General features: G+C 54.2%; 3 protein-coding genes across 8 annotated transcripts; 2 read left to right on the top strand and 1 right to left on the bottom strand.

Annotated features, from left to right (window-relative positions):
* Window positions 1–2,273, bottom strand: tm2d1 (TM2 domain containing 1). The gene is made up of 5 exons (XM_077716571.1): window positions 1,923–2,273; window positions 1,220–1,293; window positions 1,027–1,135; window positions 656–821; window positions 1–587 (listed from the first exon to the last, which is right to left on the bottom strand). Exons 1-5 carry the CDS (start codon window positions 2,048–2,050, stop codon window positions 477–479), a joined length of 588 nt encoding a protein of 195 aa, XP_077572697.1. The 5' UTR covers window positions 2,051–2,273; the 3' UTR covers window positions 1–476.
* Window positions 1,609–19,748, top strand: patj (PATJ crumbs cell polarity complex component). 6 transcript variants are annotated; one of them, XM_077716562.1, is made up of 40 exons: window positions 2,024–2,151; window positions 2,284–2,359; window positions 3,373–3,608; window positions 4,306–4,446; window positions 4,525–4,664; window positions 4,736–4,876; window positions 6,281–6,527; window positions 6,588–6,797; window positions 6,874–6,976; window positions 7,123–7,211; window positions 7,279–7,393; window positions 7,622–7,705; window positions 8,542–8,603; window positions 8,685–8,744; window positions 8,841–8,975; window positions 9,158–9,310; window positions 9,371–9,415; window positions 9,526–9,669; window positions 11,111–11,320; window positions 12,577–12,630; window positions 12,676–12,852; window positions 13,425–13,486; window positions 13,594–13,665; window positions 13,853–13,924; window positions 13,990–14,161; window positions 14,238–14,348; window positions 14,435–14,510; window positions 16,193–16,326; window positions 16,389–16,673; window positions 16,818–16,983; window positions 17,168–17,286; window positions 17,374–17,457; window positions 17,542–17,718; window positions 17,832–17,979; window positions 18,055–18,089; window positions 18,215–18,337; window positions 18,421–18,525; window positions 18,667–18,767; window positions 18,853–18,976; window positions 19,151–19,748. In XM_077716562.1, exons 3-40 carry the CDS (start codon window positions 3,384–3,386, stop codon window positions 19,301–19,303), a joined length of 4,854 nt encoding a protein of 1,617 aa, XP_077572688.1. In that variant the 5' UTR covers window positions 2,024–2,151; window positions 2,284–2,359; window positions 3,373–3,383; the 3' UTR covers window positions 19,304–19,748. The 6 variants fall into 6 exon arrangements, with proteins under 6 accessions (XP_077572686.1, XP_077572684.1, XP_077572685.1 ...); XM_077716558.1 differs by lacking the exon at window positions 2,024–2,151 and adding an exon at window positions 1,669–1,701 and having other exon boundaries at window positions 4,306–4,664; XM_077716559.1 differs by having other exon boundaries at window positions 1,990–2,151; window positions 2,287–2,359; window positions 4,306–4,664.
* A 313-nt stretch (window positions 19,749–20,061) lies between these two features.
* On the top strand, window positions 20,062–22,817 carry rab3b (RAB3B, member RAS oncogene family). Its single transcript, XM_077716570.1, has 5 exons — window positions 20,062–20,389; window positions 20,945–21,169; window positions 21,248–21,366; window positions 21,430–21,554; window positions 22,139–22,817. The coding sequence occupies exons 2-5, from the start codon at window positions 20,945–20,947 to the stop codon at window positions 22,324–22,326; spliced, it is 657 nt and encodes a 218-aa protein (XP_077572696.1). The 5' UTR covers window positions 20,062–20,389; the 3' UTR covers window positions 22,327–22,817.
* Window positions 22,818–23,049: the final 232 nt, after the last annotated feature.

Here is a 23,049-nt window from a genome sequence, read left to right as displayed (position 1 = left end):
TTTGAACCATGACACCATTTATTAAAACCCCAGAGCCTTAGGGTAATAAAATGCAACTTTACAAACACTGTGTGAACAATTCTTTCACGCTCACACACACAGGCCTTGTTTCATCTTTTTACAATTTCTTGATTTATTGATAAATATGTTGGTGCTTGACTATTTACAGCAGCTCCTCCTCCTCCTCCTCCTCCTCAGCAGCCATTTTAACGGCGATGGACATTTCCGTTGGAGCGGATATGCTTTCAAAACACGAGGTCACTTTAGAGCAGCTCATTTTCTGTGCTCACTCGTCGGCCCCCGTGGACGGCGCCGGACGTCCGATCCGTCGCTCCGTGACGCCGACTTCGGACGTCCGATGCGTGTGGCCTCCGGGGAGAAAAAGGACGGAGGGACGGACCCATGGACGGCGGGAGGTCACCCACGTTTAAATGTTCCATCTTAAGCTTTCCATTAGTTTTTTTTTTGTTTTTATTTCAGAGGGAGAGGTGCGGCTTCCGGTAGGTGTCCCGGGTCACGGGCAGGCGGCTGAGGCGGGCGCCGTAGTAGTCCACGATGTAGTCGGAGCCGTCCGACGGGCCCACCGTCTGCGGGGGACACTTTGGTGAGAGAAAGCACGTGAGCCGTCTCAGCCCGACCACGGAAGGCCACCGACCTGCGTGGCCACCAGGACAAAGTCCAGCAGCGTCCCGATGCCGCAGAAGCCCACGGTGCAGAACTTGAGCACCCCCAGGGCCGGGTAGCCCAGGTAGAAGCGATCGGCGCCCAGCCAGCCCAGGAAGAGCGACAGCGCCACCGCCACTTTGTACGAGTAGCCGCTCCTGAGGACACAAAAAGAAGATGCTAAAAGCCAGTCCTTCTGAGGACACATTTGACATTGTCCAATGTCTTAGGATGATGTGCGTGCGTGCGTGCGTGCGTGCGTGTTCATCTTTTCTTCATTGAAGAGACTTCAAAGAGCTATCCAAAAACCAATAGGACTTTTTTTTTCTCTTTTCCTTCTAATCTTCTCTTGGGTGTACTCACACATTCCGACAGGGGACCGTTTGGTAAAATCCCACCTCATCGCCACTGAAGCGAAACTCCGTCCCGTTGGAAAGTCGGCACGTGACGTTGGGAGCCGGGAGACACTCCACTGCAGGAGAAGACAACATTAGCCAACGGGGGCCACGTCACCACGCCGGCAAGCGTAGGACATCGGCCAGTCGGCCACGCCCACCCCGAGCCGCCGCGTCTCGGCAGTTTTCCGCCTCCTGCGTGGCGTCGTCGATCTTTGGCTCTCGACACAGGTACGTGACGACTGCTGTCAAGGAAAGGCCAAACTGGGGTAGGCTTTGGAGGCAAAGTGCTCCATCATATTTGGACAAAAACATCCCTAGAAATCATCTACAGGAAATGACCCAAAATAGACAGGAAGCCAATCAAGAACGCCTCAAAATGTCAACCAGAAGGGACCTAAAATTTTACCAAAAAAAAAAACATCAAATCAAGAGGCGGCGACCCACAAACTCAACGTGACCTGGTATTGCCCCAAGGAAGTGAACCAAAAAAAATGCCTTAAATAGAATTAATCCAACATCGACAGGAAGTGACGTCAAAGTGCCCCGAAATGGACCCGCAATTTCATTTTTTAAAAATCTGTTTGGTTTGTGTATATGCAACATTTAAATGCCCTGCCATGATATACGTGCTGCAATAAAGGTGAATATCAATTTTAACTATATCTTTAAATTTGTTGTGAACGTAAAACTGACTTTAAATGTAATGTGTCATTAATTCGAATTCCGGGACAACGCAACATTTTTTAGCACCGCTGCGGTTAATGTACGTCTTATTTGAGCTCATTGCTAGCTCATGCTAGTCGTTAGCATTTGCGATTTCCGAGGACATAAAGCCATTCGGGCGAACTATGAGAAGGATATTGTCCAAGTCTAAGGTTGTCGCAGCTGTCGGCCTCCTCTGGCACGACGAGCGTCTGATACAAGGCGGCAAAAAAGGAAAAAAGCAACAAAAACGACCACATATTGCGGCGCCAACTTGCCAGCGACATGACTGCTCACTGACGTCACCGCGCGACACATTCAAGGGCGCCGGGAAGAAAGTATATTCTCAAGTTTTCCCTCTCGCAAACAGCGCAACATAAATCAAGCAGTGAGTTGGCATATTGCTGCGTATTTTCACATGTCAGTTTTTAACATTATTACGTATTTTCAAAATATAACTTATGTTTACTTGCATTTTTGGTTCGTGTCTTTTTTTCTCCCGTCACTGTTATCGTCAAAGAAGAGTTGCGAGAATTCCCATGGTCAGTGAATCCTGCATTTAAAGTGACCTAGTCACCGAGAGGACTACACTTCACGTAAGTTTCGCATCCGCTCCAAATGCTTTAAAACAATAACTAGTCGACGTTTTTCACTCGTCAAATGTTAGCTGTGTGTTATCAGTGTGTAATTCGTGTAAAAACTACTAAAAACGAGAGGTTTTTGTGGCTCGCGTTGCCACTAAGTTAGCCTGTAGCGACGAGTCGAAAGAATTGTGAATGTTGGCAAAAGTTGGAATGGTTCGGTCCGTTTTTCGCGCTAGTGCCAATTCTTGTGACGTTTCCAATGTTAGTTTTCTCTGCTAATTTGCTTTGTTCTGACTTGTTCTTGGTGTGTCGGGGTGTTTTGGTGCACCTGCTGGTCCAAAAGGACCACGCCCATTTGAATATGCGATCATAATCCATAAAGTTTACCGAGAACATTGTCAACGTTCATTCTGTAGTGTCTTGGAAAGTGGATTTTTTATTTGACATATATACGGACAAGAGTCTCTCTTTCCCCACCCCCCACACTCCGTTGACCTTTGTAGTTTCACTTCCGTGAAGGTAAATGCCCGCCAAGGTATGCTTTGTGTACTTCCGTCGAAAGTAGCAAAGTATGACACAGTCAAACCGGCGTAGATAAAGTAGCATTTTGCCAGATGGAATATTTGGATGTTTTTTTTTCCTCGAATTTGGCTGCTTTGTTTGTTTTCTTTCTCAAAATATAACCCTTAAAGTTTGTCATCTTTATTTATGTGAACATTTGGACTAGTGAATTATGGGAATATGACAGAAATTGTAGGAAAAGTTTCATGTTTGGACAATGGAAATGAATAGGTCCATTCAAAATGTATTTTTGGTCAAATTTTGGCACAATTTGGGGCGCTTTTTTTTTTGTTCAACAGCTGACCGCTGAATACAGTACTACTTCATTTAGGACAAGTAGCATCATTTTGCTGTCGGAAATTTGAAGCATCCCTCCAAAAGGATGTTTTTAGAGAAACTGTGAACTTTAAGACGAGACGGGTGTCAATGGCTTGTTGCTGACGTGGCTTTTTTTTTTCTTCCAGAAAGAGGCCAGATGTTGTACCACGCGGGCGAGCGGTTTCCCGTGGCCGCGGTGTCGCCCGACGAGCGCCGACGAGCGGCGGCGGCCCTGGAGCGACTGGGGGCCAAGCTGGCCGAGAGGGAAGAGTGGCGGCGCCACGGCCTGCGGGTGGCGGCGCTCAAGGAGATCCTGGACAGTCCGCTCTTTGCGCAAGTGTTGGCTTTGCAGCGTGCCGTCGCCCAACCCGGCAAGCAGCAGGTGGGACCAAAAAATGGATTTTGATTTGATTTTAGGGCATTTCTAGCGCAATTCCCTTTTTGTTTGGTGGATTTTGGCTCACTTGTTTTATATTTTGGGACTTTCCGAGCCCAACTCCTTTGATTTTCCATCTATAAAATGTGTCCGTTCCATTCCAAAGTGGGAAAATAGTTTGTGGACCCGACCATGGCGCACGGCGCCCCGCATCAGTATTCCGCGGCGGCGGCGGCCCGGCCGATAAACAATGGCGGCTCCAAATTAAGATAATGGCGGGCTTCATATTGTAAGTGGCGCCAAGGTCGCTCGCTGTACTGTAAGTCCACCGAGGCGTCGGCGCCGCTTTATTTATGCCCGGGCTTCCCGAGCGCGGATCAATCAAGCTTTAATATGCGCCGTCCCGCTTTGACAAACGGCCGCTCGGCGCCAGCCCCGCCCACGCGACCACACCAAGCCAGAGGAAAGGTCATTGGTACATTACCTTTAAGAAGCAGGTTGATTTTTACGCGCATTCATTCCGGCCGGTGTCTGGAACGTGGTCGGGGATTCACACCGACAACTTCCGCTTCACCGGACGTCCAAATGATTCGCATGTTCAATTTGATGTGATTGGAGCAGCTTTAGGCTGCTTTTCCTCCTCTCTTTGGGCTACTTTTCCCGTCATTTTTCTTCATTTTTGGCCTTTCTGTCTCTTTTGCAGTTGAGCCCGACGCCGCCCAAGGGCGACCGTGACCGGGCCACGGAGGAGCCCACGCCGGCGGGCGCCGGCACGGACGCGCCCGCCCTCGGGGCTCCGCCCTCGCCTCGACTCCTCGACCGGTGGATCAGAGCGGCGGCCGGCGTGAGTACGACGACGACGACGGGCCAGGTGGTCCGGGCCGACGCCAACCCGCTGACGGAAACCCGACGGCCGGTTCAGGGTCGGCAAACGGAGCACGTGCGTCTGACCCGCCCGCCCTCGGGCGGTCTGGGCTTCAGCGTGGTGGGCCTGCACCCGGGAAGCGGCGGCGGCCACGGCGTCTTCGTCAAACACGTCCAGCCGGGGGGCGCGGCCCACAGGTGAGCCCCGCGCTCTCTCTCTCTCTCGTCCCGGCTCGGTTGCCGTGACCCGACACCGGGTGGCGCCGCAGGGACGGTGGCCTCCGGGCGCGGGATCAGATCCTGACCGTCAACGGGCACCCCCTGGAGGCCGGCGTGAGTCAAGCCCAGGCGCTGGCCTTGCTGCAAGAACCCGGCGGGACGGTCCAAATGACCGTCGCCAGGGAGCGCAGGTACTAACGCTCGCCAAAAATGTCAGAGGGGTTTTGGTGAAAAATGTAGGCCGGGCATCCCAACCGTGTTGTTTTTAAAAGTGGAGTAGAAAAGGCCTCGACATTTGTGGCTTCAGTACTATATGTGCTCAAAGTATTGAGTGATTGTTTGGCCTACAGGTGGGAAAACTAAACAGAGGGCAAAAGTCAGTCCGAGGGGCTCTGGTTCCAATCTCTAAAGAGAAAAGCTTTCCGCAATAGCTAGTGTCCTGCGAGCAATCAGTGGATTGCCGCCAGGTGCTTTGTGCAGCCCAACCCCCGCTGCCTCAAGTTTGTCAGTCAGTCAGCTGGATGGCTGCTGTATGACTTGAAGGGAAAGCTCCCAAACCCCCCCTGTGTGGCCCAACCCCCTTCCATTCCACTTTTCACCTATGTATGTGCTGGGTGGATTTGCAACACCAGCCCTGCCTCTTCTAAACTGTCAAGCTTTTTTTGGACATATTGGCCACCAAGGTGCAAACCTTTGACCATTTCAACTTATTTAAGAGCAACTTTGTTGAAATATATTTCACCCATTTCATGATACCCAGCTGCGATTCCACAAAAGGCAGCTTTTCATAAAGAGGAAACTTTCCACGATACTAAGTGTCCCGCAAGTGCAATCAGTGGATTGGCATCAGGTGCTTCTCTTTTGGCCCAACCCCCACACCTTCAACTTTTTCAGCTCAATCGCTGTTGGATGGGTTGGAAGGAAAAGCAGCCCCCACCCTCCACCCACGTTGGCCCAACCCCCGTCGATCCAACTTTTTCACCTATCTTTACAAAACCTCCCATCCGTGCCTGCTATAAATGGTCAGGAGCCAATCAAGCCTTTTTGGGGACCTATTTCAAACGTGGGCCGTTAAAGTGCAAACCTTTGACCATTGAAGAGAGGGGGAGCCTCAAAGAAATTGAACCATTGGACATATAAAGAAAGATATAGCGTCCCCTAAGACTCGGCATTTATTTAACAGGGCTGGGCAATAGTATTTTAAAAGAAAAGGCCAAAAGTGAGTGCTTTCAATTTCTAAAGAGGAACTTTTCTGCAATACTAAGTGTCCTGCCAGTGCAATCAGTGGATTGGCTTCAGGTGGTGCTCATTTCAGCCCAACCCCCGCTCCCTCAAGTTTGTCAGCTCGGCTGGATCGGTCGAACCGAAGGCTTTGGGCAAAAGTGCCTCGCCCCCGCCAAACCACCCACAGTGGCGCTCGAGGCCCAAGCTTTGCCCCACCCCCTCCCGCCACTGTCTTAGCACGCCTTTAAAAAAAAAAAAAGTCATCAGTAGAAATGTCAAAAATTGTTTTTTCCATGCCGCCTTTTACTTGAATGATATGATTTTTGAAAATTCATCGTGACTCTGCCCCGGTTTCTCCCCACCCGTGACAGGGAGCCGCCCCCGCCGTTCCCGGGGTCTCCTCCGTCGCCGCCGCCGCCGGACGTGGACACGGTAAGTGGCGTAGACGCCACGAGACCTCCGGGCGGCCTGATTCCCCGCTCCCCCCAGGGCGAGTGGGCCGAGGTGGAGGAGATCCGGCTGACCAACGACGGCTCGGGTCTGGGTTTCGGCGTGGTGGGCGCCAAGAACGCCGGCGTGGTGGTCCGCACGCTGCTCCGGGGCGGCGCCGCCGACAGGGTAGGTGGCGTGGGCTGGCGCCCTCGGACTCCCCGTCCTCACGGGGTACCGGCCCTTCAGGACGGGCGTCTCCGCACGGGAGACCGCCTCCTTCGCATCGGGGCCACGCCCGCCGAGGGGCTGGGCAGCGACGAGGCGGCGGAGGCGCTGCGGGCCTGCGGGACCCACGTGGTGCTGCTGGTGGCCAGGGACCCGCGTGGCGTGAGGGCCCCGCCGCCGCCGCCCGACTCCGCCCCCGTGATCGCTCCGCCGCCACGGGCTGGCAAGACGGTGAGTGAGCGAGTGGGCGGGGCCGGCGCCTCCGGGGTGGGGCTGATATTTCTGCTTTGTTGTATTTGTCAATCAGCCCAACCTGGACGGCTACGAGATCCACCAGGTGGCGCTGGCCAAACAAGACGGCCAGAGCTTGGGGATCTCCATCATCGGACACAACCCCCTCAGCGCTCAAGGTCCCAGACAATCATTTGGGCTCACTTCCTGGGCATTTTTAGGCATTATCAGGCATTTGAGGCTCACTTGGATTCTTTCTCGCACGCAACGCCGCAGTAGGACGTTTTGGGTCAGTGGTCCTTTCTCTTTCTTTCTTTTTCCACAGATGCGGTGGGCGCCTACATCAAGAACGTGGTGGCGGGCAGCGCCGCCCATCAAAGCGGCAACATCCGAGTTCACGACCGACTCATTGCGGTAAGAAAAAATGGCCGTCCCCTCCGCCCGGGCCCTCCGCGGCACCCTCACGCGTCGCCCCGTCCAGTTGGATGGCGTCAGTCTCCACGGCCTGACCAATGGGGAAGTGGTGGACGTGATGAAAAGCACGGGGCGCAACGTGCTGCTCACGCTGGTCCGCAAGAAGAACTCGTCGTTCGCCGGTACGTCACGATACGTCGCTCGCCAGTTGCTTCGGGCGGGGCGGTCGCTTCCTTTTGGAATTACCGGCTCACTTTTTGTCAATTCTGGGACCTATTCGGGTCTTTTTTGTCCATTTTTGTGTGAATTCCCGCTCATTATGCGGCATTTTCAGGCTGTTGTACTTTAGAAAGATGTTGCTGGGTTATTAAATCATATTGTGCGTGGGTTTTTTTTCTTCTTCTCGGCAGAGTCTTCTGCGGGGTCGCCTCGGAGGTCAGCGGACTTAAAAACGGGCTCGGCGGATTTGGACGCACACAATGACGTCAACCGAGGTGAGGAGACGTGCTCGCAAACGCCTTTGGTTCGATATAGTGACGGACGGCGCCAGTCCACTTTGTCAGTCAGTATATTTTGAATCTTTTGATGGTAGAGTGTTGTTTTTGTTGTGTTTGAACCCCCGTGCGCTTTTTTTTCTTTTTCCGCGCAGCCCACGCGTCTTGGAGACCTTCCAAAAAAATTCACGTGACGCCAACTCTCCCTCCATTTTGCCGTCAATGTTGACGCTGGCGCCAAAAGCACCCCAAAAGACTTTTTAGGACTCCTAAATAGTGGCCGTACAATCCATTTTTGGGTTAATTTTGAATAAAGATAACCAATGGGAGTCTTTTTTGGGGGGGGAGTTAGCTTTAAAAGTGTTGCCACTAATGACAGAGTTACTTTCTCAGGAGGATCTTTTTCCAAGCGTGATCTGTCCCGGGCGCTAAGTGCTAGCCATTAGCACGCGGCCGGCCGGCGGTGGCGCGTCCGGCATTTTTATTCTCGCCTACGGCGAAGATTAATGACGGCCGGGCGGCGTTTAGCAATGCTAATTTAATCTAAAGCGCTGCCATTTTTTTTTCTTCATCTTATTTTGTAGCCAGCTCAGCAACAGCAGACTGACGTCGGTTGGACGGCCAGGTTTCCGTGGCAACCGCTGCCGGAGGAGGGGAGGGGGGGTTTGTGGCGGACTTCCTGTTGATTTTTGCCTTTTATTCCAAGTTGCTTCCTCTTGCTTTTGGCTTTTATTTTGCTCACTTCCTTTTGTTTTAGGCCTAATTTGTTTGGTTCAAGTTGATTTTTGTGGCATTTTGCAAACGTTTATCTATCCCCAATGTGTGTGTGTGTGCAGATCCCGGCTCCGATCTGAAGGCCGAGTGGCAGGAAGTTGTGGGTCCCAACTACCAAGTTCTGGTGAGACCCCCAAACAAACAGGAAGTGATCCCGGGTAGTTGAACTGGGGAGCGGAGAAAAGCAAATGTGTGTTTCCACCAGGTGATGGAGTTGCACCCCACCGCCCAAGACGACGACGCCCAGCTGCAGAGATCCTCCAAGGTGACTCCTCCTCCTCCTTCAATGGCGATGGCGGCGACCTCACGTGATGCGTGTGACCTCGCGTCTCATTTTTTTTTGTCTTTCTTCTTCCGGCAGTTGCTCCCCGTTCACACGCTCCGCCTCGGCGTGGAGTTGGACTCCTTCGACGGCCACCACTACGTCTCGTCGGTGGCGCCCGGCGGGCCGGCGGATCGCCACGGCGTCCTGGCGCCGGAGGACGAGCTGCTCCAGGTCAGTGGCGCCACCCGCCTCGGCCCACCCGAGCCGCTCTACGGCGAGCGGACGTCCGATTTGGACGCCGATGCGAGTACCAAAGTCGAGTGTGACCACCAGAAGGCGGCCTAGGGCCAGACAGAGTCAAAGGGCGCCACGAGTGGTCCGGGTGGCGGCTAACGTTAGCGCCTACGCGGCAGGTGAACCAGGCCCGTCTTCACGGGATGTCTCGTCGAGAGGTGCTGTCCTTCCTCAAAGAAGCTCCGCCCCCCTTCACCGTGGTCTGCTGCCGGCGGACCGCGTCCGCCAGATTGGACGGCGAGTGGGAACGGCGCGGCAGCGCCCTGGACGACGTAGGTTCCGTGGCGGCGGCTTCCCGATCCCTCCCATCTGTCCACGGGGACCTTTTTCAGTTGGAGGCCAAGCTGACGTCGGCGCTCGGAGCTCCGACCGGGCAGGTGGGTACCTGACTGACGCTCGCTTCCTGTTGATTTGGGGTACTTGCCATAGATTTGGGGGTTTGTGGGCTTGATTTAACCCTAACTCCTCACCCTTTGACTGACGGCAGGTGGAGAAGGAGGAGCCGCAAATTGAAAGGGAAGAGGAAGAGGAAGAAGATGGCGAGCTCGCCATGTGGTCTCGCTCGGTGGACGTGTTGGAGCTGTCCAAGGAAGCGGACGGAGGGCTGGGCTTCAGCATCTTGGACTACCAGGTAATTGGCTCGTCCTCTCTCAAAAGAAGCGAAAAAAAGAGAGAGAGAGAGAGAGAAAAAATCAATGCTCCTCCCCCTCCCCCCCTCCCTCCCTCCCTCCCTCCCGGGCAGGCGGGCCATTCTTAGCGCCGTGTCTTTAGGCGTAGGTTGAGCTCCCGAGACCCCGCCCCCTCCTTTCCCCAGCCTGGGAGCCAACTCCAGGTGAAGTCCCGGGTGGGATGCAACACCTGCGGGGGGAGGAGGAGGGGGCGGGTGGGCGGGGCTTATCCCTTTTCATTTTCACCCAACTTCCTTTTCCTCCTCCTCCTCCTTCTCCTCACATTGCTGGAGCAAATGAATGTTTCATTTGTCAGGGAGCTCCTTCCCTCCTTCCATCAAATATACATTTTCAACCTACTTTTTTTCACATTTTAAACACTTTTCCTCTAAAGTGGATGGAAAGAAACAATTCCAATATTATGATTAGGAGTAATATGACATGACCCGGGGTGGGGGGGCCCCCATTTTCCTCTTCTTCCTCAAGTTGGCTCACCGATGCCCATTTTTAAATGGCTTCATCGCAACATTTTGAACATTTGCAATTTCCAAACTGTTGGAAGTGAATGTGAAAAAAGACACTTTTTTTTGGGTGTCAACGATGGAGCCTAGCTTAGCGCGCAGGATTTTTTTTTGGAAGCTTTCCAAGTCGCTCCGCCGTCAATGGGTCAAAGTTGGTGGTGGGCTGCGAAAAAAAAATATGCCCAATGTGGGGGGGGGGGGGGGGCTCGTAATATTTTAAGATTGCCTGCGGTCTCCACGGATTGGACGCCGGCTTCCGAATGCGTGTCGGGAAAAAAAAAAGAGCGGGCGAACGGCGGGTGGGGAAGGCCAACGTTTGACGAGTTTGGGCTGCCAAAAGGTCCCTGTCGGAAAGTTCCCAAAATTCAAGCGAGAGCTTCAGTAGGCGGAGCGCCATCACCTGTAGCCCAAAAGGCGCCTCTAAAAATACAACACTTGGCAGCCAGCGCTCTAACACGTTGGCGGGCGGCAGGGCAACTGGGCAACTGGCTGGGCAACTGGCTGGGCCTTTGCTCACTGGTATCTTTGCCGCCCAGCGTCCGTCACCTCAAAACGTTGACGCCTGGCCACGTTTTTTAAACGTCAAATGTCCATTCCCTCAATCGGCGTGCAAAGCGTTGGAAAGTCTGGCCACGTTCTTTCTTTTTCGGAATGAAATGTGACTTGGACGCTCGCCGCCGTCGTTGCCGGCGCCGAGAACCAGTGTCGGTACAAAGGCTCGCCGTCACTTGGTGTTTGTCGCCGCCTGGCGGCTGCCCTGGGATCGCATCTCGTCCAAAAGGCCTATTTTCCGCAAGGCCATTGGGAAAACAAGGGTATTTCTTTTTAGTTTTCCTTCTGTCCTTTTGTGCTTTTTAGATTTGTGACCTTTTGCCCCCACCAGGACCCCTTGGACCCTAGCGGATGCGTGATGGTGATCCGCTCCCTGGTGGCGGGCGGCCCGGCCGAACGCAGCGGCGCCCTGCTGCCCGGCGACCAGTTGGTTTGGGTCAACGGCGTCTCGTTGGCGCGCATGAGCCTGCGGCGAGCCGTGGACGTCCTGAAGGGGGCGCCGCCCGGCGCCGTGCGACTGGGCGTGCGCAAACCGCTGGTGGTGAGTGGCTTTCCCTCTTAACTTGGCAAATGATTGACATGCGTCATCGCCATCCCGACTGTTTTGGTTGAAATAACGCACACACACATCTCGGGTGAACCAAAATCACGGAGCGCACCCATTTTGGACTGCCGGGCCAAAAACCATTGACCATTGACATGCCAAATATTTGAGGTCGTCATTGGCACTCCAACACGGCCAATCTGTGACATTCTTTGTGCTCCATTGGCCACGCCCACAATTCCAGAAAACGCATTTTTATGAGCGAACGAAAACACGTCTTCCTTTTCTTGTGTTTTTTTGGCCCAACAACTTGTTCTTGGTCGGCGGCGCTTTAGCGTTTGACCTTCCGCCAACCTCCCCCGCGTCTCCCGGCCCCTCCTCCTTTGATTCCTCCCCCTTTCCGCCGGCTGAGTCAGCGAGATGTCGGGACGTGGCAAAGTGCTCCATCAGCTCAACAACATTGCCTTCGCCTTTGCCGCCGTCGCCCGCCGCCACCGCCGCCGCCACCGCCGCCGCACTCTTAAGTGGAGTGGAGAAGGGGAGGGAACGGTCGCCGGCTGTCACGGACGCTCCGACGCAGTATTAGGTCACCCGCCTGCCGCAGGAAGTGGCCTCACTTCCACCAGATGGCCCAAGGAAAACCTCCACCTGGAAATCGTTCATTGGAATGGTCCTCAAAATTGCCCCAAAAAAGAAAAAAACGTCTCAAAAATGTACGGAGGAAGGAAGTGACCCGGCAAGGCGCCAAACTCATTGCAATGAGGTGACTCCAATTGGATTAGAAAGTGACTGAAAGAGACACTGAAATGGACAAAATTCATTCAAAGGGAACTGGACATTGAGACTGAAAGTCACCCAAAAGTACAGGAAGTCATCCGGGACAAACTATACCCGCCCCCCCAAAAAACAAAATCCTAAATAAATGGCCACCGACGGCCAAGAAACATGGGTCCGTCCAAATGGACATTTCCGGTTTTGGTGGCGTTGACGGAAAGGACGCCGGGCGGATGGTCAGGCGGAGTCCACTTGACCGTACCTTCGCCTCTGAGGCGGAAAGGCCGCGCCGGGAAATTAGCCTAAGTGCGGCGGCGGCGGCGGCAGAGGAGGAGGAGGAGGCGGCAGTTAATACGCACCACGTCGTCAGCCAAGTGCTGAGACGGCATTTTGCTCTTTTTATGCGCCTTCAAAGTGGCGGGAGGGCGGGACCGACGGACGCTCATCGTCTTGTGTGTGTGTGTTTGACCTCCTCGCAGGGTTCCCCGAGTGACTTTAACCAAGGACGGTGGCGGGAAAATCAGGAGGAGGAGGAGGAGGAGGAGCAGGAGGAGGAGCTAGAGGAGGAGGAGGAGGAGCTAGAGGAGGAACAAGAAGGATGGAAGGAGGAGGAGGAGCCGCTCACTGACGCCCCCTATTCGGATCTCGGCGAAGGGGCCGAGATGGCCGTGGATGAGGAAGAGGAGGAGCATGAAGAAGAGGAGGAGGCCAGAAGAAAAGCTCCGCCTTCCCCCGAGCGCCCAAACTCTTTTCAAGTGAGTATTCCGCTTGCACTTTTCATTTCAAAAATAATTCAACTTTTGGTCATTTAAAAAAACAACAACCAAAAAACAGATGAAATTGAGAGAAAATATTTGAGAAGATATCTCATTTTTAAAATGTAAGACACTAAAAAGGACACATTTCAAATGACTACCCAATAATCCTATTTTTTTAAAAGGATCATATGCTGTAATTATTCTGATCTAAAATGGCCGGCCCACATGAAAGGTAGTTGAGGTTGATGTGGGCCCGTCGGTAGGTGGGTGGGTGGGTGGAGCTTTGACAGCCTTATCACATGACATGCTGCTTGCTACTTAACCACTTTCCTACCTTTATTTCATTTTTATTGTATGTCATTTTTTTATGTGTACACTATAAAGTGAAGCCCTCAATCTCATTGTCCTTGTACGATGACAACAAAGGGGTTCACTTTCAATCATCTTTGGAAAAAATTGCTGAATACATATCTTTTGCCAAAAGTATGGTACTTTTTCCTCCACAAAATACAACCGGGGAAACTTGGCCCAAATGACGGCGACCCATCCCCGGTCTATTTCCCTGACAGAGCGGCAGAGGAGAGGATGAGGACGAGGACGCCGATCCGGAAGTCGGCGCGACGGACTTGAGGTGAGGCTTCCTCCTCCTCTTCTTCGCGTTGTTTTTGTCGCCACCTCTCGGTCATTTGTGCAACCTAGAACTTTAATTGCGACTGCCCGCGTGCTTGTGTCCAACAGGGCGATTGACACCGAAGAGAAGCGGAGGAGGGGGAGTCACGGAGGATTCGCTGCCACCAGAAGAGGGCGCAGGTTAGACACCCAGCAACCCCCCCCCCCCCCCAATGGCTGCCTTCCTGTTGTTTTGCCCCGGGTTCTAACTCCGTCTCAGTGTCGTTGGTGGCAACTGCTCCTCGTTAGCCATTGGTTATTGGGGCGCTCCCTTTGGATCTAGCGCTAACACACCCTTTTTTTTTTTTTTTTTTTTTCCTCGACGAAGGGACCTTCCCGAGCGCGAGGAGGGCGAAGGCGAGGAAACCCCCGACTTCAGTCACTGGGGGCCCCCACGCAGGTAATGCCGTTTGCCTTGGGCTTGTTTTTTTTTTCCCCCCACGGCCTGACGCCATCTTGCCACAGGGTGGAAGTGCGTCCCGAGCGCGGCGAGTCCCTGGGCCTGAGCATCGTGGGCGGCGGGCGCGTCATCAAGCGCCTGCGCAACGGAGAAGAGCTGAAGGGAATCTTGGTCAAAAAGGTGGTCCGCGGGAGCCCCGCCGCCCGGGTGCTGCGCACGGGCGACAAGATCCTCCAGGTTTCTTGCTGACTTCCTTCCTGTCCATTTTGGGACAACTCGAGCGGACTTTTTATCGCTCTGGCCCCGGGCGCAGGTTTCGGGGGTGGATCTGCGAGAAGCCACTCACCAAGAAGCGGTGGACGCCATCAAGTCGGCCCAAAGTCCCGTGCTCTTTATCGTCCAGAGCCTGGCGGCTAACCCCGGGGTACGTACACCGAGGCGCAGTCAAAGGAAGTAAGCCGGCCGGCCAGCGGGGGCACAGTCAACATCCCGTCTTATTTATGTGTGCAGATGGCGAGATTGGGCCCGCCCCCACTGCGGGACCCGCCTCCTTACAGACCCCCCGGGCAGTCGGAGGCCCCCCAAGGTCCGTGTCGCCGCCGTCGCTCCATTTGAATTGGAACGAGCTCCGTTTTGTTTGGAAACGAAATAGGCCTTTTTAGTTTAGGAGTTGACTTCCGGTTGTTTTGGCTTTGACACTTCCTTCCTGGTGGCTTTGGTTGACGTCTCGTGATTTGAGGGCGTTTAGCCCGACGCTTTCTGTGTATTTTGGGTCATTTCCTATTGACTTGGGACATTTCCAGGTGACTTCCTAGTCATTTGAGGCCATTTCCTGTGGATTTAAGGGCATTCCCTACCTGTCCTTCCTTTTTATTTTCAACCATTTATTGACCATTTCCCGTTTTTTTTTTCCTTCTTTTTTTTCTTGGGGACCTTCCCGTTGTCACGGGTTCACCGGTTGTTATTAATGTTTGGGTATTACGAGTCTCTTTCCTGTCATCTTGATCCGATGGCCCTGACGCAAAATGGCCACCAAGTAATAACAGCCGTGTCCGTTGGCGCTCCTTACTCATCTAGTTCCACGTGCGTGTGATATCTCGTGAGAACACACACCACGTTGGGCTCCGTGCAGAGCCATCTTGGGCCTTGAACCCCTTTTTTTTTTTCCTCTCTTTGCAGGCCTCCTCTGACCACACCCCCCACCCCATTTTACCAATCAATCGAGTGTTCGGACGACGGGAAGTCCAGCCAAATGAATAGGAAATGGCCTGTGAAATGTCCCAAAATCAACTATTAGTTATCCCAAAGTAAAAACAAGGTGCCCCGAAATGAAGTGATGCGGACTGACGGCCGACACGTTGGAATTGAAATGAACGCCAGGGTGGGTGGGCTTTACTCTTGGGAGTGGGCGTATCCGGTCAGCACGCTCATCCAATGAACGCATGGCTTGAATTAAATGAATTTATTTTGACACCTCTGCCAGGTTTTTCCCTTTTTAACGCGCTCGAGCTTATCGCGCCGTGCTGCGGCGAATGAGCGGGGGAGTGGGTGGGTGGGTTGGGGGGCGCCGCTCAGGTTAAGGGGCGGGGGCTTTTGATACAGTGCTAGCTCACGCACGCACGCAAGCACACGCATGAACTGCGGCGTTGGGATGTAGCATCCTGGGCCAGACCCGAGCCGGGAGGGAGCATGCCGAGGAAAGGTCAGTCGGTGGCCGTGCTCGTCCGTCCGCCGCGTCCGTCCGCCGCGTCCGTTTGCCGCGGTCGTAAGTCAACGTGGGCCGATGTGGGAAGACGCCGCGGCGCGTCCTGGTGCGCCGGTGTTTTCCAGGCGCTTTTATTTGAGCCGCGCTTTGAACGATAGGACGCCGGAATGTTGTTAGCCTGACGGCTTTGGACAACTTTTTTCAAATGAAGGCTGGCAAAATTTGTCCTTAATGTTGTGGTACAATGCCGCCCTAATTTCAGTCCAATTTTTTTTGTTCCGTACGCATCCAATGGAATTGTCAAAGAACCAATCCCCAATTGGTTAAAAAGCCTAAAATGAAATCCTTATTTTTTGGGCCCAAAAATAAAAAGTGAGGGGAAAAAATGAATCTATGTAAGGAAACAGGAAGTGACCCCAAGTACCTACCCCTTAGCTGCCCTTTTCCGCTACGACTACCGCTCGGGTGGCGTCGGCTCGTCCCGTTGCGTCCTCGCCGTCTTCGCCGTCCTGGCGACGGTCCGGAAGTCGGTCAAAGTGTCGCCGGCTAACGTGCGCTCGCAGGTGGCCGCGGCGACACAGCCCCGTCCGTGGAGGCGGGACGCGGAGACCCGGCCCACGCCCCGGACCGCGCCCCGGGCGCCACCGGCCCGCGGGGCCCCGACGGACGCCCGCGTGTCAGCGAACGGTCAACGGAGGTGAGCCATTGCCCGTCGCCTTTGACCTTTGTCACCTCATTTTTTTTTTCTTTGGCCCACAGGTGAACGGGCAGAGGAACGCCACCTCGTCGGCGGTCAGGAGCGCCGCCTCCGAGGCCCAACTCCTCCCACCCGGACCGGCGCTCTCTCGGGACGACCACGGAAGGGCGGCCCCCATTCCCCCTCCTCCCCGGGAGAGGCCCCCGCCGCCCGCCCACCGTGACGCGGCGTCCCGTTCCCGTCGGAGCGTCTCGCCGCCGCCGCCAGAGGAGGAGGGGCCGGTCCCGGTGGAATGGCCACGCCCGCCGGACGGCGACATGCTCCGCCTCCCCTCTGGGGAAGATTCGGTCAGGCACATTTGACGTGTCGTCCACCATTCTTGGGTTTTCCATCCATTTGAAGCGGGCCGGACGCTCACTGGCTGCCATCTTCCCGCTTCAAATGGATCGGACGTCTGTCGAGTGTCACACCCAATCCATGACCTGGCGCAGGAGCCGGAGAGCCCCCGGGGCGCGGCCGCCCGCCTCCCCGACGACCGGGAGGAGGAGGACGACCAGGCCCCGCCCAGCGTGACGCTTCCCGGCCCGACGACGGGCGCCCCACGTGAGGGCGACGGGTCACGCGGACCGTCCGACGACGAGGATGTCGTCAAAACGGGTAGGGGCTGTGGAGTCTCCGACAGAGCTTGTCGGCCATTTTGGGTCAGAGCGGAAAGGCCCCAAATCACCAGAAAGTGACTTGATTGTGTCGTCGAATGAACTAAAAGTCACCCAAAGCATCAGGAATTGAGGCCAAAATCTTCCATATTTAAATCAAGTGACTTTGATTTTGTTGACGACAGGCAGCCCCGCCTCCCGGGAGCAGGACCCCCTCCTCCCCGGCCGGGAGACCACCTTGGAGATCCGCAAAGGTCCTTCGGGATTGGGCCTCAGCGTGGTGGGTGGGCGGGACACGCGCCTGGTGAGTTTCCTCCCCGTTGACGCCCCCCCCCCTCCAAATCAAGGCCATGGCATTTTCATCTGAAAGGGTGGCTCTCTCTTTCTTCAGCGAGCCGTGGTCATCCTCCAAGTCTACCGGGACGGAGCGGCGGCCAAAGACGGTCGCCTGCGGCCCGGCGATCAACTTCTGGAGGTAGGCCGGGCGGGGCGACCGGCGGGCGGGGTGACCAGCGGGCTGGGTCACCGCCATCATCCGGGTATGATCCGGCCGCCGCAGATCAACGGCGTGGACCTCCGGCGAGCGTCTCACCAGGAGGCCATCTCGGCCTTGCGCCGCCCGTCTTCCAAAGCCGTCATCACGGTCCGGCGGGGCCAGGGGCGGGGCCAGGGGCGGGGCCCGGGCCGGCGCCATCGCCGGCGTCGGCGCTCCGACACGCCCGCTTCCTCTCAAGCGGTAAGCCAGCTTATCCTTTTGCCGCTCTCGTCCGTTACGTGGACGCGGGTCACGGGTCCTGTACGTTTCCCCCGGCAATTTCTGCTCCGTTTCAAGCCTTTTGCCCTTTGCAGTTGGACGCCGTTGACGACGGCGGAAGAAGTTGGAGCGTGGATACGCCTCCTGCCAGCGCCACGTCACAAGAAGAAGAAGAAGAAGAAGGAGAAAGAGAAGGAGGAGGAGGAGGAACAGATGAAGATGACGGTGGCCCCGAGGATGCGGGTGACTTGCGCTTTTGCTTGTTGCTTTGCGAGCTAGCTAGCTAGCGGCTAACCTTGTCTGTGGCTGGATTGACAGGTGGGCGGCGTCTTCGAACGGTGTGCATCAGCCGGGTGAGCTTCGCATATTCTAAATATTCCTATTTTTTTAATTGAATTGTCAAAATGTTGACGTGGTCATTTACATTGAGCACAATGCCATGAAAAAAAATCAAGATGGTTCTTCCTCCCTCCTCTAGGGGGCCGGTGACTCCCTGGGGGTCAGCATCGCGGGGGGGCGGGGCAGTCCCTTGGGGGACGTCCCCGTCTTCATCGCCATGATTCAAGATCGGGGGGCGGCGGCCAAGACGCAAGGCCTGAAGGTGAGTTGGCTTTCATGCCGGGTTGCCAGGTTGGCCCCTCCCAGTGACCCTCCTCCTAACCCTCCCTCCCCCCTCCCTTCCAGGTGGGCGACAGGATCGTCAGCATCGACGGCCGATCGGTGGACGCCAAGTCACACCAAGAAGTGGTGGACATGTTGAAAGAAAGCACGGGAAACGTCTGTCTCCAGGTTGAGTGAGCGCGCGCACAAGCACCCCCACGCCAGAACAGTTGTCCTTTAGCGGCCATCCAAAGCTGGCGCTGCTATTTTTTAGGCCCGCCCAAAATTTCACGTTGAAATAACCCGGAAACGTCTGCGCTTGCTCGCTAGGTGATCGGGGACACCGACATGGCCGCCATATTGAGTCAGGTGGAGAATTTGGCCAGCCAGTCCACTTTTGTCAACGCGCAAAGCCACCGAGCGCAAACGCTGTGAGTAGCCACCATCGCCGATGGAGTTCGCTTGACCCTCGGCCGCCGCTAACTCCGCCTCCGCTAACTCCGCCTCCTCTCTCAGGGGACTCCATCGACGTACGATCGTGGTGGAGAAGAGCGGCGAGGGCTTTGGCTTCACCGTGGTCGGTGGGGTCGGTAGCGCGCACGGAGATCTGCCCATCTACGTCAAGAGCGTCTTCAACAAGGTCCTCCTAGCCATGCTAAATGTGTGTGTGTGTGTGTGTGTGTGTGTGTGTGTGAGACCTGCTACCCATACTTGGCTAAGATGCAACCATGTGTGTTTGCGTGATTTACGTCAGACGGTCGGCAACAATGTCCGTTGTCGAGTGATGCTGACGTTTATTTTTGCGCGCATTTAGGGGGCGGCGGCGGCGGCGACCGAGGGCTTTCCCAAGCGCGGCGATCAAGTTTTGTCGGTGAACGGGCAAAGTTTGGAGGGGGTGACGCACGAGCAGGCCGTGGCCATCTTGAAGAAGCACACGGGAAGCGTCACGCTCCAGCTCTTGTCCTAAAACGTCAGTGCGCTGACGTGACAAACTAGCCATTAGGAAATGCCACCCTTGCTAAGACGTATGGACATTTAGCCACTGCTAACCATGAGACCTGTTTTGTTGAAGAATAGTCCATTTGTCACTCACACAGCACCTTGATTTAATCGCTTCACTGTTTGATTAGCATTCTAGGCTCACTGAAATTTTGGATGACAAAGCTCACAGCGTTAGCCATCGTCGGGTCCAGCATTAGTTGACAGTTAGCCGTTAGCCAATGTTGCTAATGCTAGAGGAATTGGCGCACCTGCCGTGTTTGAACATTTTGGTAGGAGTGAAGAATTAAAAAGTGCACACTTGTTTTACGTGATGGTTTGCGGCAACTTTTGCGCCCACTCGGCTCCTTCCCGTTTGGATGAAAAATGCCAATCGTGAAAGAACTTGTTGAATAAATCAATTCAATACAATATTTTCTCGCCTGACTTTTGGGGACTTTTCAATGTATTTCCCTTTTGTACTTCACAAATTGAAAATTCAAATATTTATTCTTCAGATTCTTATATTTATGATAATATATGTCATCATTAATGTTTGAAAAAAATAGATAAAACAGCCATTTTTCCTAGCTTAACTGATTGGACGTCTATCGCTGTCAATGGCACCCCAATACGAGGCATTCCATAATGACGATATTTTGGGACGCTCCCGCTGTTCGGGCACGCGCACAAGGTGAATGAATGAGTCATCCGAGCCAGCGCGCACCTGCATGCCTACGTGACCGCGCACGGTATCTGACTGGGCGGGGCCGAGCGTGCGCGCGCTTTTTTCCACTCGGCGTCCGCGGGCGCACTGGCTCGTCGTCTCCGGCCGGACACCTTTCCCGCCCTTTTCAGGCCGCGCGCCAGCCAGCGCGCGTGAGTGTGTCTGCGTGTTTTGTTTTTTTTTTAGTGGGGGCTTGTCGTTTTCTTTGAAAGGCCCTCTGCAAAGCGTCTTCCAGTGTTGCCTTCAAGGACTGACGGACAGACGGAAGATACACGGAGAGAAAGACAGACAGACAAACGGACGCCTCGGACACGCGCGCGCGCGCCTCAGACCCGCCCAGCAGCAGAGGTACGAATGCTTTTGGAGGTTCACTCGCTCCTCTTCATCATGATCGTCATCATCATCATCATCACCGTCGTCGTCGTGGTCGTTTTGTCGTTATGTTATATGTTTCGATGTCATGTTCCATTTTGATTGTTCTGTCATTCGCCTTTGCCACTTTTGGAGGAAACCTCAGCAGGTGTTCAGTTGCCATGGAGACGCCGTGGGCTGTCATCTGCCGCGCGTGCACGCGCGCACCAAAAATAGCCACGCGCCTTTACGCGTCAATATACAGAAGGCAAAAAAAAAAAACGGCACGTGAACGCACCCAAGAAAACGGCTGCCATTCGTTGGCTATTTCACACTCGCTTGTTTATAAATTTCGAAGCATCGCATTGAACGAATATTGGAGAAATACACGATAGCTCTAAATTTACATGAGAATGAAGGGCTATGGGCGTTTCATGAGAAAAATGGCCCGGCGGAGGCCTCGACTCTGGGCCCATTTTGACAAAAGCAAAGCCTCAAAATGAGTCCAAAATAGTGAGTCCTTTTTTTTTTTTTTTTTTTTTTTCCGAGGAGATGGCCAAAGCGGAGCAACGCTACGGGCAGCGGGACGGCTCGGACCAGAACTTCGACTACATGTTCAAACTGCTGATCATCGGCAACAGCAGCGTGGGCAAGACCTCGTTCCTCTTCCGCTACGCCGACGATTCCTTCAGCAACTCCTTCGTCAGCACGGTGGGGATCGACTTCAAGGTCAAGACCGTCTACCGTAACGACAAGAGGATCAAGCTGCAGATATGGGTGGGTGGGTCCGCCACTTGGCCTTCACCCCGGCTCCAAAAGTTAACCCGTGGGCGGCCCCCGACCTTTCCCGCGCAGGACACGGCCGGCCAGGAGCGCTACCGCACCATCACCACGGCGTACTACCGAGGGGCCATGGGCTTCATCCTCATGTACGACATCACCAACGAGGAGAGCTTCAACGCCGTGCAGGACTGGTGCGTGCCTCCGAGCGTCCGTCGGCGGGCGGTGTCTCACCAATTTGGGTCGTCGTCTCGCAGGGCCACGCAGATCAAGACGTACTCGTGGGACAACGCCCAGGTCATCATGGTGGGCAACAAGTGCGACATGGACGAAGAGCGAGTGGTGGCGCCGGAGAAAGGGAAACACCTGGCCGACCAATTGGGTGAGAGCGCGCGCTTTTACCCTATTCCGGCCGCTAGCTTGGCTAGCCGGTTTGGCTAGCCGGTTTGGCTAGCCGGTTTGGCTAGCCGGTTTGGCTAGCCGGTTTGGCTAGCCGGTTTGGCTAGCCGGTTTGGCTAGCCGGTTTGGCTAGCCGGTTTGGCTAGCCGGTAACCCCGAATCCACAGGAAATGACCGCGAAGGGAAGGCCGTCTCTGAGTACTTTCCACAAAGTCCTGATCAAGTGGGCGGAGTTTGGGTCTTGTGCTCCTTTGCATGCTTGACTTTCTTCTTCCCACTTGACAAACATGGCGTATCACCAGTAGCGAGCACCCCGGGGTGCTTTTGCGCAAACATTAGCCGTCCTGATGCTAACAAGCAGTACTGTGCTATGGCCATGGTGAGTGACAGATACTGCACAGTAGAAGGAAGTCACCCAAAATCAATAGAAAAGGACCTAATGTAAAGAAAGTGACCCTTAAAGTGAGTCGGGAATGTGAAGGTTGTGACAAATAGCCTGCAAACAGCCTTGAAGAAGATGGAACGTCTGAGGGCCGCCATTGACCTTTTGTCGTGGTCCTCTGTCAGGTTTCGAGTACTACGAAGCCAGCGCCAAGGAGAACATCAACGTGCGGCAGGTCTTCGAGCGCCTGGTGGACATCATCTGCGTCAAGATGTCCGAGCGGGTGGACGTGGAGGTGGCGCCCGCCCCCGGCGTAAACACCGCCAAGTTGAGCGACAAACCGCCGGGCCAGCTACCTCAGAAGTGCTGCTGATCGGTCGCCAGCGACCTCTCTGTGTCACGAGCGACCTTTTCGTCGACGTTCCGCCCGCGTGACGATCGCGCTACTTATTGTCGTGAGTGCTTTTGTGTTTGCGTACAGTACCTCGGGACAAAATCTCACGTGAATTACGTATTTCCAGAATGTGCGTGAATGTGCGTGCGTGCGTGCGTGCGTGCGTGCGTGCGTGCGTGCGTGTGTGTCAACAACAAAAAGTCAACAAAAAAAATGGTCGTGCTTTTGTGAAATTTTCTGGAGGTGAAAAAAAAAAAAACATCACGTTGCGTTGAGTATGTATTTGCTAGTAAACAATATATTTAGAAGTCCGGATGTGCCAAATGATTTTTTTCGCCTGGAAAAAAGTATCCGGCGAAACTTTACGGGAAAGAAGCAGTCGTCCCCAAGCACAACACTCCTTTTATGGTCGATGTTTGTATTATTAGAGATGCAATTTAGTATCATATAATAAAAATGTGGAAAAGGAAGCGGGTTTTTTTTTTGGCTTATTAGGTTATTTTAATGATATACTACTGCTGATAATGATTCTACGTCAAAACTAGTAACAAAGTTTGATTACTATTAGTACTACAACTATATCTCTACTAATATTAGTTTGATAAGGAAGCTATTTTTAAAACGTACTACTAAAGAAAGTATCATTATTAAGTCGTACCTTTAAATATATGAAATCCCTTAACCAAGTGTTCTATGGAAAAC

The sequence above is a fragment of the Stigmatopora nigra genome, chromosome 5 (assembly GCF_051989575.1).
Source record: "Stigmatopora nigra isolate UIUO_SnigA chromosome 5, RoL_Snig_1.1, whole genome shotgun sequence".
Classification (NCBI taxonomy): Eukaryota; Metazoa; Chordata; class Actinopteri; order Syngnathiformes; family Syngnathidae; genus Stigmatopora; species Stigmatopora nigra.
The sequence above is the reverse complement of the archived record's forward strand: the minus strand, read 5'-3'. Positions and strand labels throughout refer to the sequence as shown.